Source organism: Corella eumyota, chromosome 2, assembly GCF_963082875.1.
Source record: "Corella eumyota chromosome 2, kaCorEumy4.1, whole genome shotgun sequence".
In the NCBI taxonomy this organism is placed as follows: Eukaryota; Metazoa; Chordata; class Ascidiacea; order Phlebobranchia; family Corellidae; genus Corella; species Corella eumyota.
The window spans coordinates 21,192,931-21,207,488 of NC_137491.1; the positions used below are offsets into that span (position 1 = coordinate 21,192,931).

Sequence of the window (14,558 nt, forward strand, 5' to 3'; positions counted from 1 at the left end):
TAAATAAATTCTGAACTAAAAGAGTATTTTAATGACTTTATTTAAGCCCCATAAAGAATATATTTTGCTAAATTTTTGTAAATTTAAAATCTGCAGTTAACAATAAAGAATTCACACCAAGAAAATTTTCAATATTTTCACCCAAAATACCCACTTTATGAAAAAAATCTCAGCTAAACAAGTTTTAAAGAAATTTAATTTAACAACAAAGGTTATAGGATAACGTATGTTGTCCAGCTCTAAACAAAATAACGATTCGTTTACTGTATGAAAGAATTTAGGAGGGCCGTAGTGTAATTATGTTTTGTCTAGAACCAGACAACATACGTGACCTAGGTTATATAACTGTTAGCATTAGTTTATTGTTTGTTAAACCTCACACCAAGTTATTTAAACATATTTTGATCCCCAATAAGCAACTTAAATAAATAAGAAACAACTTCAACATTCAAACTATTCCCAAGCAGACGATATTTCTGTCTTAAAGTTAAATTTTCACTAAATTCAAATATTTTTGGAAACCCCATTAAATTTGCGATCTCCCTCGGAGAGAAATACTGATAAACTTTATCCTCAGTTTTTAGGATCGATCCCGTGCCCTCTGCATAATTTCCGTAAGCTTTCGTGAAGCATGTAGAAGATGTGCATTGAGGCGTAACAACATCCATCACATTTAAATACCGATCCAAAATCGTCCTCGAAACATCGTAATTATTTTCATTTTCCTCTAAGAAAGAACTTATTGGCAAACAATCGTTTGTTAATATGACATCACTATCCGAATTAGAATCACTATTGTTTATACAATCATCTCTAGAAAGCGAAGGTAGGATTGATAAAATCTGGTCGTTTTTAAACCAACTTTCATCAAATTTTAATGGTTTTCTTCTAGCTAATAAATAAAATCTCAATCTTGAATTTGGTATTGAAATTTGCTTCGGAGTAACAAGAAAAGATTGCCAGCAATAATTTAATTCTTGTAAAGTTTTACACAGAACTTTGTAAGCTTCAGAATTTTCAAAACCTTTCACATTTTCTAGCAAAATGAAACTCGGCGGTGATTTTAACTTCGGCAGCGTTTTCATTAAATAAATAAAAGATTTCGATCTCGGATCTTCCAAATCTTTCTTAAGCCCAACTCGAGTGAATGGCTGGCAAGGAGGACTCATCATTAAAATGTTAAAATTCAAGGAATCTAGAAATTTTACTTTTAAGCCTTCAATACATTTTTCCATGTGCAGTGTTTTCGGAAAATTATGTTTGTAGACTGCATTTGCAAGAGGGCTTATGTCCACAGCAGCAACCACTTTATAATTTGGCAACCCTGAGGATTGTAATACAAAATGCATCCCACCAATTCCACTGTATAACTCCAAAACTCGATATTCCATATTTTTTGTTGTCCCACTTTTAAAATTTAGTTACTACTTATATTAACATTTAAAGATAGTTTTAAAAAAATTGTTTGTTAAATCTTTGATTCACAAAACTAAAGATGAAAAATTTAAACAATTTACTAACAGATTTGTTTATACATATATCTTTATTCTCAATGTGGGAAAGTCGACTTCACGACCTTAACATAAAGTAACATCATTTACTCTGACAGTCTGACAGGCTGCTGATAAAGTGCTGGCTCAACAGAAGTTTATACCATTTATAGTGCCTTACTCAAGGGCGCTACAGCATGAAAGCAGTGGGAATCTCGCCCACGACCTCATGTCAGCATGTAGTCAGGTAGTGTTGCAAGTGTTCTGACTACTACACCACGCTACCAGTTAAACTTAGTCAGTTTGTCAGCCGGCCAAATTAAACTCACGTAATTGTCTAGCTGTTTTTATATATTTTTAGTAAATATTTAAAATTCGTCATCAGCAAAAGTGGAAAGTTACCTTAAGAAACACGTGACACGCCTCAAAACAAAGTGTCACGTGACTTAATAGAATAATAACAAAAATTTACGATAACTTTTTTGTAGACGCGATCTAACAAACTTTGGAAACCAAATTTTTTTTTAATTTTATTTATCCTTATTCTCGATGTGGGAAAGTCGAATCCGCGACCTAAACCTAGAGTAACAACAGTTACTCCGACCCAGTCTCAAGTTGCTTGTGGAAGTTTGGAATATTATAGATTAGAATTGCCCGATAATTATGCTACTGATCAAGTATTGGCTCAGCAGGAGTTCATACCGTTTATAGCGCCTTACTCAAGGGCGCTACAGCATGAGAGTAGTGGGGATTGAACCCACGACCTCATGGTGGTGTACCAAGTTTTCTTACCACTACACCACACATTTTTTAATTATTCTCAACTTACCAATGTAAATTTAACATCGATTTAACTGTGTTTTAAGTTAATATGCCATCAACATAGATTAAATAAACATTATACTTAATTAAGAGATTAGATTAAGAAACCTTTACACATTAAAAAAAAAACAAATATAATAAATATTTAAAATCTGTTAAATAAAACAACCTTTTTAAAACCTTTTATTTCAAACAGTTGGGCAATATAAAATATTGCACAAAACACCAACATATCAACTCTAACTTCACCAATTAAGTAAAATTTATTCAAATTGTTTTAACCGGTTAAATATTAACTGGTATTAAATCTAACCCTTTTTTGCATATGTTACAATTCTAGAGTTTTTTGTTAACAAAAACATTATAAATATGTATTTATTTAGGGTATTGTCATCTAAAAACCCCCCTTCTTAGTAAAACATTATTTAAATCATTAGGCACTTGTATTATGTAACAAACTTAAGGTATAAATGATTTAAAATAATAAAAAAATATCTCTGTAAAATCAAAAATCTTGGAAACACTTTTTACGTAAAATATTTCCAAATAATAAACATAATAAAAGAAGTAACGAGCATTCCCCCAAATAAAATAATTCGATCTTGTGTCGTCCGCTTTTCTATCAACCTCATTACAGTGTTAGATAATCCTAAGGTGTTTGCAATGTTCAGAACTCGAGTTTTGACGCCCTAGAATATAAATTTAATTAATATTAATTAAAACTTAAAACAGAAAAATTGCCAATGTATGTAATTAAACTCTCTTTAATTTACAATTGATACCTAGAAAAAAGTTTTTAAAAAAACATATTTCAAACAGTCAACATCCTTGCTCTAGTATTGCCCACATTTGGGTTATAATCCTTACCCAGAGGAGATAAACACAAAAAGGATATAACGGCGTAAAACAAATCAAAAAAAGTATAGATTTTTTAAATAAAATTTTTGTTTATATATCTTTATACTCGATGTGGGAAGGTCGAATGTGCGACCTAAACGAGTAACATCAGTAACTCCGACCCAGTCTCAAGTTGACTTTAGCAGTTTGCGATATTATAGATTATAATTGCCCGATAATTATGCTGCTGATTAAGTGATGGCTCAGCAGAAGATATTGTTTAAAACGTTTTGCTCGTGCTACAGCATGGTTTAAAAAGTTTTATTACCACTACCATATGCTGCTGGTTTATTGAATTTTAATACTTAGTTAAAAGTTTTAGATCCACATTGGACTGTGTATTTTTGGTACATATTATGAGTTTTACCTTTAACATTCCTCGTTGGGATCTGAGGTTTTCTAGAACACTGCTGCCCTGGTTTAACATATCATCAATACCTTAACACATAATTCAAGCATTTAAAATTGTTTATACACGTAATTAATAGTTGGTAGACTTTTTATACAGACAAAAAAATGGACAAATGTACAAATACTTTTGCCCTTTAACTTTTCCAATACCCTGGTTGATATACAATTCTTACATTCCTTGTTAAGGTTTTGGAAAAGTTAAAGGGCAAAAGTATTCGCTATTTGTTTAAGATATATATTCAAGTCCCTGGAATTCCTTCTTTTGTACTTTATACTCCTCAATGTTACCATTTTATAATTTACATTTTATGTTGTTTTAAAACCATGGGATACAAGGGACTAGGGATGAGTCGAGCCGAGTGCTCGGGCTCGTACTCGTGTACGAGCCTAGGCATTTTTAAAGGCTCGGTTTTTGCCGAGCTTTCACGTTAAATTATCCGAGCATTATCAACTAAATTAATTTTTTTCTTCTCGCTACATTATAATGCAAATCGTAACGCCGTCCAGTGTTATAACTTTTTAAATGCAATAGTTTTATAATTCGTCGGTTCACCGATAAATATATTAATATATACATATTAGTATCTCTATGGTTTTATTATATCACGCGAGATATGACGTTGTTATTCAATTGTTGTCACGCCGCCAACTAGTGTTTTTATTGAAAGACTTTTTATTAGTTCAATTTTCTTAAAACCGGTAAACTTTGTTCGGCGTTTCACTGCACGTTTTAACGATTTTAAATCGCTTCTTTAAATAAAGCAATATAATCTTAAATTATTTATCTATAGCAAGCTTGCAGCGATATAACATTTAATTCAAATAATTTTAAAAAAAACTTGTAAAAAATCGTGTCCACAACAAAAATTTATGTATTTTTTTCGGGCATACATTTTGCGTTACGTACCGAAAGGTCACTTAGGTATTTATTTTCGCTATTCAAAAGCTCGTATTGCTCGGCCGAGCTTTTTTAAAATTAAGATGCTCGTACGAGCCGAGCTTTTTACGATTTGGCACATCCCTACAAGGGACTATATACTACCCTAGAATTAAACATACACAACAAAAATAGTTTTCTAAATGGAAGATCTACAATTAAGCATGAGGTCTTGGGTTCAATCCCCACTAGTTTTGTGCTGTAGCGCCCTTGAGTAAGGTGCTATAAACGGTATGAACTCCTGCTGAGCCAACTCTTAATCAGCAGTTTAATTATTGGAAAATTACAATCAATAATATCCCAAACTGCCACAGGCTACTTGAAAAAAGTCGGGTTAACTAATGTTAATATATGTTTAGTTTGTAAAGTTGCCCTTCCCACATCGAGGATAAAGTTGTATATAAAAAAGGTTCAGATTTAAAATCAAACTTTTATTAATCAAAACCGAAAAATTTTCCACCTTTATGTGCGCTGAGAAGTCCTGTGTGGTGGTTGAGATGTGAATCCATCTCAATCGCTGTGTTCTCCTCATCATTTGTCTTAAACGAGGTCCGCAAGAGAAGATCACGCTCCCTCTTCTGCTGATCTCTAAGTCCTCTGCGATGCTCAAAGTTGCGAAGTACGGATTGGATGTGCTGAGAATCGAAGCGGATCTGGTCAACTTTCCTGCGCATTTAAAAAAAATCTTGCCAAATTAGACAAAAAAAAAACTTTAAGTTTAATTTAAAATATACAATTTACATTCTCTGATGCTGTCTTCTGTTAGGAGGTTCCTTGTTCACTAATATCTCAAGTCGATCGCAATTTCCGAGAATATGATCCATGTGACCATGGATGTCACTTTCTATCACTGAAAAAATAAATAAAAACAAACTTTTTTAGTAAAAAAAATGTTCTTATTTTTCCGAAAAAAAAATTATGCAAAAACTAACTGGAAAAACAAACAAATCTATATGCAGTGAAAAAGAAACTTTATGTAGAAAAATATTACAAAAAAAAAAGAAGTTGTTTAAAAGGTTAAGAAAAACATTATCCCTTTCATTGGTCATATCAAGTTACAACCTCCATTTTAATTTGTTGCATATGTTTTTACATAGGATATAAAAAAATAAATACAAAACATGGCTGACAACATGAGACATTTATACAGTTACAAATTGTTTTAAATAACAAAAATTACTCTGAGCTTCGTGTTCGGATGCCGACTCCATTCTTCCAAGATGATGTTGGACTTCCTGGATCATCCTAGAAACCCAACAAAAATTATTTAGATTGTTACATTATAAAAATAAGCAGAACTTTCGGTTGAATAGTGAGACCAGTCTGGAAAGTAGAGCAGCGTGCACGCACGAGTTTTTTTTTGGTAAAAAAAGTGCGCCTGAAATTAACGTTTTGCACGCCCGGTTTTTAAAAAAATTTGGCATGCGCAATGCTGACACCTTGTATGTTTAAGCCAAATTTAGACCAAAAAAACGAAAATCAGGGTGCGCGGTCACGCCATTTTTCACGCTTTGCACGCACGAGATCTCACCGAAAACTGCCCTACTTTCCAGACTGGTGGTGTGGGGTGCGGGAAATACCGAGGCCGTATGTAAACGTTAACAAAAAATCACTGAATGCGGAAAAGGACGGATTGTTTATGCCCTTCCCCAATCTTCCCTTGTGCTTTATATTCAATTTAGCATCATCCCTTAAGTCTTTAAATAAATAAGTACAAAAATGCCGTCCCACGTTCCGCAAATTTTTGTTAACGTTTACATACGATCCCGCATCCCGTACTTAAGTATTGTCCATAAAAAAAGAGTTTGTAAGTTTGTTAGTTTTAGTTACGTGAAAACACCTTAAACTGTTAACTTGACTTTCTTTCATACTAGAAATTATTTTAAACATAGTTACCTGCTGGTTTGGTGATACAGAGCATCCATTATTTACTTCTATATTAATCCAAAATATCTTAAACTTTGTTTTTTAAATAATCTTAAATGAATTGAAACGCTGTCGTGGCCAAAAAGTTGCGGAACTTTTCTCGTGTTTACTTATACATCAGTCAAGCATAAAAGTAGTGTTGCCATTTTTTTTTATAAAAATTTAGTTTGTCCTCAAATTTCTTTAAAAGTTTTTTAATTTAATACAAACTAATGACAGTAAAACAAATAATTTCTCGCAAAAATTATTAAAATATCTCTAAAAAGGTTAAAACTAACACTATTGTTATTTATAAAGTACTTAAAAATGTAATAAGATTTTATAACTTGTAGCGAATTATTAATTAATTAATTTTTAATAAAATCCTTTTGGTGTTAGTTGATACAAGAATATAAAATTCTGGCTAATTCTTACGGAAATAAACTCTGAATTTAAGTAATGTCTAAATCCATGTTTATTATGGCGTCCGTTCAGCAGAACGAAATTGCCCAACTGTTTTAAAACGAACATTTGCACTTCATAAAAAGCAGAAATGAATCGTTGGAAAAATAATTCAATACTAGAGAAACGAGGTTAGAGTTTCCATGTGAAAAGAGTTGTTAAATAACCCGCAAATTCGATAAACAAGTTAAAGTTAAAAGCATTGAAACTTATTATTTAAATAGGGAGGAAAAATACGCCAAAGCTTGACAGCAAATAAATAACAATTTCATTTCAAATCAACATCAAAAACTGTTTGTTTATAAAATTAAAGGTTAGCTTATGTGGATTTATCCAAAATAAGCTACATCAACCCAACTCAAAGTAGAGCCCGGGGTAATCAAAAATAAGAAAACACAACCGCTACTTTTCGATACGCGTCTTAATTCTCACAAGCGTAAATTTGTAAATAAGCGTTTATTGTTTGATGACTGTATTTCTTGCACATTCGAACTTTCATGAGGTAGGTGATTGCGACGATCGACGAATAAAGGGGACTTGGCCTCTGTGGGCATTATAGACATATTGGCCTCTTTGGGCACTTCGGAAAAATAATCGGCCTTCTGTGGGCATCAGACATAGGTGCGTCGATCATCGTCTTGAGTCGGCCATCGTTGGGCAAAAGAAACTAGGTAGTTCGTGCAAGAAATGTACTTCGTCTTGTTCACTTGACCCGCTTGGCAAAGAAAAACACGTAAAAAAAATGCTGCGATGGTCTTTCTTCATCTGTCGTTTTTGTAGTTTGATTGTTAAAATTTAAAGCTCGCAATAACGTTTTCCCATTTAAAAATTGTTAATTGTCCGTTTTTTTCTAAAGTTTTGGCTGATAAACAAAAGCTGAAAACTTGCTTATCTCCGTTTGCGCGACTCCTCGGAAGGTGTTCATTTGGTCTGAGAACAGAAGCTACAAAATTCTGTTTAAATCCCAAAACCTTAATCACGTCGGAAATTCATCATTTGTAGCGAATTATTAATTTTAATTTTTAAAAACTGTCCTTTAGTGGTTAGTTGATACAAGAATATAAAATTCTGGCTAATTCTTACGGAAATAAACTCTGAATTTAAGTAATGTCTAAATCCATGTTTATTATGGCGTCCGTTCAGCAGAACGAAATTGCCCAACTGTTTTAAAACGAACATTTGCACTTCATAAAAAGCAGAAATGAATCGTTGGAAAAATAATTCAATACTAGAGAAACGAGGTTAGAGTTTCCATGTGAAAAGAGTTGTTAAATAACCCGCAAATTCGATAAACAAGTTAAAGTTAAAAGCATTGAAACTTATTATTTAAATAGGGAGGAAAAATACGCCAAAGCTTGACAGCAAATAAATAACAATTTCATTTCAAATCAACATCAAAAACTGTTTGTTTATAAAATTAAAGGTTAGCTTATGTGGATTTATCCAAAATAAGCTACAAACTTAACCGGCAGCATGGTGTAGTGGTAAGAACAATTGTTACACCACACATGAGGTCGTGGGTTCAATCCCCACTGATCTCATGCTGTAGCGCTCTTAAGTAAGGTGCTATAAACGGTGCGGACTCCTGCGAAGTCAGCACCTAATCAGCAGTATAACTATGTGGCAATTATAAACAATAATATCTCAAACTGTCACAGGCAACTTGAGACTGGGTCGGGGTAACTGATGTTACTCTATGTTTAAGTCGCACTTTCGACTTTCCCACATCGGAATAAAGATATATACAAAAAAAAAACTTGAGGTAAAACTTGAAAAAGATACAGTTACAGTGATGCCACAAAAAAAGAAATATTTACAATAAACTGCACAGCCCAAAAATTGCAATACCAAAATCAATACAGTGTTAGCTACATGATAATTTCTATAAGTTATACAACTAAGCAGTGTTTCCAAAATACTTTCTTTTATGATTCATCATCAGAGTTTTCCAATAAATTGGCAACATCTTCCTGAACTTCGCTCGAAATTTTATTTTCACACAACACCAGGTTTTTCAAGGGCGTTGGGAAATTTTCAAGGACAGAAACAAACAACTAAAATAATAAATATTTTTTCAATGTGTTACCATCTAAATACATCTTTTTTATTCTAAGGGTAGGAAAGGTTTTATTTATTCTTAATTTGAAAAAGCCGTCTTTACGACCTAAATATGAAGCAACATTTATAACCCTGACCCAATCTCGAGTTGCCTGTGGCAGTTTGGGATATAATAAATTATAATTGCCCAAAAATTATGATGCTGATTAAGTGCTGGCTCAGCAGGAGCTTGTACCGTCTATAGCACCTTACTTAAAGGTGCTACAGCATAAAAACAGTGGGAATTGAACCTACGACCTCATGTGTGGTGTAGCAAGTGTTCTTACAACTACACCACGCTGCCGGTTTTTTAAATATCGTTTATGACTCTTCACTTAAGGGCTCTACAGCCTGATATCACTGGAGATTGAACCCAGGACCTCCTGTACTGAAACCATGTGTTTGAACTACCGCAGCACGATGTAGTAGTCAGAACAATTGACTTTACTACATGAGGTCCTTGGCTTAATCCCCACTGCCCTCATGCTGTAACGTCCCAATTCTACAAAAGTCACCCTACATCTTTTTGTAATAGTTTTGACTTTCATGTCATTTCTTTCAGATAAAACATTTATGAATATTTTCTTAAAACCATAAAAAACGAACCCTTCCAACTTGCTCACTAATTCCACAACTTTCAAGATCAACATTTTTTAAAGTGCGACTGGCACATATTACAGCAGTTAACATCCTCGCTCCATTATCGCCCACATTTGGGTTATAATCCACACTCAGCGAGGATAAACATGAACTGGATGCAATGGCGCAGAACAAAATCGACCAACCATGACTTGATATCAATGGATTGGAACTCAGTGAAAGTTGTTTAAGACCTGAAATTTAATCAAAAAAATTAATTTTAAGAATATTTAAATTTATTTATTTTTTATTTAGGTTTTTTGTGCATCAATATAAGTAATAAAGAAATATTTACAATAAATATTACAATAATGCGACGGGAAAAAATGACAAAATCCGTTTAATCATTTAAACATATCATAAGTATTAATGTTTAAATAAAGATTTTATAACATTTTACGGCATGGTCACCAAACCCAGCTTTTTAAAGATGAATATTTTTAGTAAGTATCAAAAATAAACGTTACAATAATATTCCAATTTTAAAATATGAATGGTTTAGTAAATGGTCTTTTTATACATTTTAGATAACTGGTTAATGTATTTTAACACTAAAAATAATAATATACAAAAAAAAACATCAATTAAAAAAATTTGAAGTGTTATATTGAAGAGTTTTGCAATTTTGTAAGTGATGTTTATAGCACGTTAGTATGGTTGACACTGAATCACGAAATGGCTTTAGAACCTTTAAAAAATGTCTGGGGTTCTTACAATTTAATTTTCAAAAATACTGGAAAATGATTAACATAAAAAATCAGGTTACCATATTTTTTTGTGTGACGTAGAAAGTACTAAGTAGCGTAGTGAATGTATACAAGCTAGTACTTTCTACGTTATCACAAACAGGGCTTTCCTTTTCTTTTTTTTAATTAATTTTAATTTTTTTTAAAGTTGTATAACTTAAAAAGTAGGTGAAATTATTTAAAGTTAAAACATTTTTGTGTTCAGTGACACCAACTTTATTAATTTTTGAGTAAAAAAATATCGCTAATATAAGAATTTAACAAACCAGGTCTAGCTCCATCAGGTGGTAAAAGGTTACAAATTTGTAAAATATCCTCGTCAGTTAAATAACAATCACCAATATCAAGGTCAATAATGGAAGGATGAAGTGAAATTGATTTTAACAAAATGTCAGCCCCATTTTGTCCCATTGTTGATCCATGAATGCTGTAACAATAGGTTATTGTTGTTTAATAAAAAGCAATAACAAGTTTTAATTTAATTGGCATTATTTTTACAAAATTTATTTATTTCACAGTTACAAAAAATATAATATTTTAACAACTGCTTTTATGCTGTATTACTCTTAAGTTAGGGGCCTTGAACAGTACAAACTTATGCTGAGCTACAATTTAATCAGCAAATTAATTATCAAACATTTATATTTTATAATATTCCAAACTGCTAAAGGCAACTTAAAATTGGGTCGTCGTAACTTATTTTACTCTATGTGTAGATATTGAAATTAACCTTTTTTTTGTATATATCTTTATCCTTGATGTGGGAAAGGCGAATTTGCGACTTAAACATAGAGTAACATCAGTTACTCCGACCCAGTCTCAAGTTGCCTGTGGCAGTTTGGGATATTATGGATTATAATTGTTCGATAAATATGCTGCTGATTAAGTGTTGGCTCAGAAGGAGTTTATACCGTTTATAGCACCTTACTTAAGGACGCTACAGCATGAGATCAGTGGGGGTTAAACCCACGACCTCATGGTGGTGTAGCAAAGGTTCTTACCACTACACCACGCTGCCGTTTTTTTTTACACCAAGTTTCAATAAACATAAACATTAAAACTCACTACAAAGATTGGATAGATCTGTTTACGTTAAGCGCATCAGCCAACATAATACATCTCCCTTCATTGCAAATAACTCCAAGATTTAAATTAAGTTGAATCAAGGATTTTGTTTTCGAAATTGCTCTTGCCAGTCTAGAAAAATCTTCAGTTGATATCTAAAAAAAATTATTTTTAAATGTTTTTAAAATGTTAAAAACATGAAACACTATTTTAAAATTAATTTATAATTTTTTTTTTTGAGAAAATGTAACTTTGTTACAAAAAAAAGTTGAACCAGTAGCGTGGTGTTAGGTGTAGTGGTCAAAACACTTGGCTTCACTACATGAGGTCGTAGGTTCGATTCTCACTGCTTTTATGCGGTTGCACCTCTTGAGAAGGCGCTACAAGCGGTGTGAATTGTACATTGAAATTTTCCCCACATTCTGTAAGCTTGGCGAACGAAGTTAATGTAGAAGAGGTTCATTTATTTATTACCTTACATTCCCGTAAAGATAGAAGAGTTAGGCTATGCTGCTTCAACAATTTACAAATTTCTTTAATTTCCAAACCATTTAAATCTTGTCCCCCAATTTGAACAGAGCCTTGATACATTACTAATAGCTTAGTGTAAAAAAATGGCGTCGAAAAAAACTTAGCAACGAAAATATTTCAAGAATGTAACAAAAATTCAACAGCAGTCGTAACATATTTTTTGACATTATGTCTCGACTTTAAAAAAGAGATGTCTTGTCACAAAAATCCGAATGTCATGTCGCAAAACATGGAATGTCTTGTCACAAAAATCCGAATGTCATGTCGCAAAACATGGAATGTCTTGTCACGAAAATCCCAATGTCATGTCGCAAAACATGGAATGTCTTGTCACAAAAATCTAAATGTTATGTCACAAAAATCCGAATGTCATGTCGCAAAACATGGAATGTCTTGTCACAAAAATCCGAATGTCATGTCGCAAAAATCCGAATGTCTTGTCACAAAAATCCGAATGTCATGTCACAAAAATCCGAATGTCATGTCGCAAAACATGGAATGTCTTGTCACAAAAATCCGAATGTCATGTCGCAAAACATGGAATGTCTTGTCACAAAAATCCGAATGTCATGTCGCAAAACATGGAATGTCTTGTCACAAAAATCCGAATGTCATGTCGCAAAACATGGAATGTCTTGTCACGAAAATCCCAATGTCATGTCGCAAAACATGGAATGTCTTGTCACAAAAATCTAAATGTTATGTCACAAAAATCCGAATGTCATGTCGCAAAACATGGAATGTCTTGTCACAAAAATCCGAATGTCATGTCTCAAAAATCCGAATGTCATGTCGCAAAACATGGAATGTCTTGTCACAAAAATCCGAATGTCTTGTCACAAAAATCCGAATGTCATGTCGCAAAAATCCGAATGTCTTGTCACAAAAATCCGAATGTCATGTCACAAAAATCCGAATGTCATGTCGCAAAACATGGAATGTCTTGTCACAAAAATCCGAATGTCATGTCGCAAAACATGGAATGTCTTGTCACAAAAATCCGAATGTCATGTCGCAAAAATCCCTTTCCTAAATTAACCACGCAAGTGGATTTCTTAAATTAATCACGCAGGTGAATTTCTTAAGTTAACCACGCAGGTGAATTCACTGTATAATTATATTATACGGCAATTTCTTTTCAAATTAAGTTCCAAATTCATTAACGGTTAAAGCTAAAAGTTAAAAATTCCAAAATCCAAAAATACAACTGCTTTTAGGAAGGCATAAATAACTGTTTTTAAAAAGAATAACAAAGAATAGAATCACATGTCAGGCAAACATAAGGTTTTGTTAAAATCAATAAGAGATAACAGAAGTAATTTCCACCAAATGTGACATAGTTAAACTTAATTGTTTTTAATGTGAAAGAAAGTTTAGCTTATGCGCAATAAGCTACATACCAAATAAAGATCATAGCATAGCTAGGGGGCATGCTCCCGCCAGAAAGTTTTTTGAAATAAGGCGCCTTAATCATTCCATTTTAGATTCTTGAACAGTTTTAAAAGGACGGTCTCTTGCGAAATAGCAGTAGGTAAATTTTTGTAACCTATAACCTAAGATACAGAAAAAATGATTTTATTCAAGTAAATTTTAAGGTTGTTAATACAGAAATATCACCGCTAATTTTTGACAAAAATTTAGATAAACTTAAATTTAACATAAACCTTTCTTAAATAAATCAACAAAAAACACAATTTAACAATGAACACTGTGTTGTTGCGTCAAATGCCTAATATAGCATCAAACGCCGTGGTGAAGCTAAGAAAAAACGTTCCACCACCTGATCTAAGTTGATTTTATTCCGAAGATTAGCTTCTACGGACAATAACGTTAAATTTTGTAGTCGATCTTGGCGCATTTTGCTGCGTAATCGACTTTTAATTATTTTAAATTTGAAAAAAGACGGTCCCGTTGCATGACGTCGTGGGCCGTGTTAACGCCAGCTTCAGCAGTGTTATAATGTTTTCGTTAATTAAAATATCTTCTTTCATAGCTGAACATTGGCTGGGTGTAATATATTTTTTTAACAGTCGGTACTCAGCTTCGATATTTTCGGGATCAACATCAAGCATGTACCAGTTTGCCGCCAACCTAACTTTAAACAATGCACTTTATTAATTTCCCATTCTTTTCGGGTGAAGGCAACCAACCATTCTTTTCGGGTGAAGGCAACTAACCATTCTTTTTGAGTGAAGGCAACTAACCATTCTTTTCGGGTGAAGGCAACTAACCATTCTTTTTGGGTGAAGGCAACTAACCATTCTTTTCGGGTGAAGGCAACCAAGTCCAGAAAGCACATTGGAACTTGTTTGGTTAAATCGAACACCGATTTCTTTAATCCCGTCAAAGAAGATCTACCGGGGTTGTAAGAAACTCTTCATCATTTTCGATATCATACCGCCGAGGTGCTTTTCAAAAACGGTAGGTAGGCCCAGTAGGGCTAAGGTGATCACATACCGTCATAAATCGAGCAAAAATGTTAAAACTTAAAGAGATTTCGGTCGTAGAGTTTCTTTTTTAACTATGTTGGAATTTTTCCAATTTGCACGAGGATAC

At 32.9% G+C, this 14,558-nt stretch overlaps 3 protein-coding genes across 3 annotated transcripts; all 3 read right to left on the reverse strand.

The window, feature by feature from the left end:
* Window positions 1–56: 56 nt before the first annotated feature.
* On the reverse strand, window positions 57–1,484 carry LOC145742755 (tRNA (cytosine(38)-C(5))-methyltransferase-like). The gene has a single exon (XM_082560545.1). It carries the CDS (start codon window positions 1,389–1,391, stop codon window positions 387–389), a length of 1,005 nt encoding a protein of 334 aa, XP_082416671.1. The 5' UTR covers window positions 1,392–1,484; the 3' UTR covers window positions 57–386.
* Window positions 1,485–2,587: 1,103 nt separating this feature from the next.
* Window positions 2,588–6,573, reverse strand: LOC145742077 (Golgi SNAP receptor complex member 2-like). The gene is made up of 6 exons (XM_082559827.1): window positions 6,454–6,573; window positions 5,738–5,802; window positions 5,299–5,407; window positions 5,018–5,223; window positions 3,577–3,647; window positions 2,588–3,001 (listed from the first exon to the last, which is right to left on the reverse strand). Exons 1-6 carry the CDS (start codon window positions 6,480–6,482, stop codon window positions 2,840–2,842), a joined length of 642 nt encoding a protein of 213 aa, XP_082415953.1. The 5' UTR covers window positions 6,483–6,573; the 3' UTR covers window positions 2,588–2,839.
* A 1,513-nt stretch (window positions 6,574–8,086) lies between these two features.
* On the reverse strand, window positions 8,087–12,105 carry LOC145743032 (leucine-rich repeat-containing protein 73-like). Its single transcript, XM_082560893.1, has 5 exons — window positions 11,946–12,105; window positions 11,472–11,626; window positions 10,673–10,833; window positions 9,628–9,854; window positions 8,087–8,978 (listed from the first exon to the last, which is right to left on the reverse strand). Exons 1-5 carry the CDS (start codon window positions 12,060–12,062, stop codon window positions 8,850–8,852), a joined length of 789 nt encoding a protein of 262 aa, XP_082417019.1. The 5' UTR covers window positions 12,063–12,105; the 3' UTR covers window positions 8,087–8,849.
* Window positions 12,106–14,558: the final 2,453 nt, after the last annotated feature.

Coding starts and splice junctions, on each gene's coding strand:
- LOC145742755 (XM_082560545.1), bottom strand. CDS start 1,391: ATGGAATATCGAGTTTTGGAGTTATACAGTGGAATTGGTGGGATGCAT.
- LOC145742077 (XM_082559827.1), bottom strand. CDS start 6,482: ATGGATGCTCTGTATCACCAAACCAGCAG. Junction 5,408..5,737: donor ATCCGAACACGAAGCTCAGA/GTAATTTTTGTT, acceptor TTATTTTTTCAG/TGATAGAAAGTGACATCCAT. Junction 3,648..5,017: donor ACTTCTCAGCGCACATAAAG/GTGGAAAATTTT, acceptor TTATGTGTTAAG/GTATTGATGATATGTTAAAC.
- LOC145743032 (XM_082560893.1), bottom strand. CDS start 12,062: ATGTATCAAGGCTCTGTTCAAATTGGGGGACAAGATTTAAATGGTTTG. Junction 9,855..10,672: donor ACCTGATGGAGCTAGACCTG/GTTTGTTAAATT, acceptor ATTAAATTTCAG/GTCTTAAACAACTTTCACTG. Junction 8,979..9,627: donor TTAGTGAGCAAGTTGGAAGG/GTTCGTTTTTTA, acceptor TTATTATTTTAG/TTGTTTGTTTCTGTCCTTGA.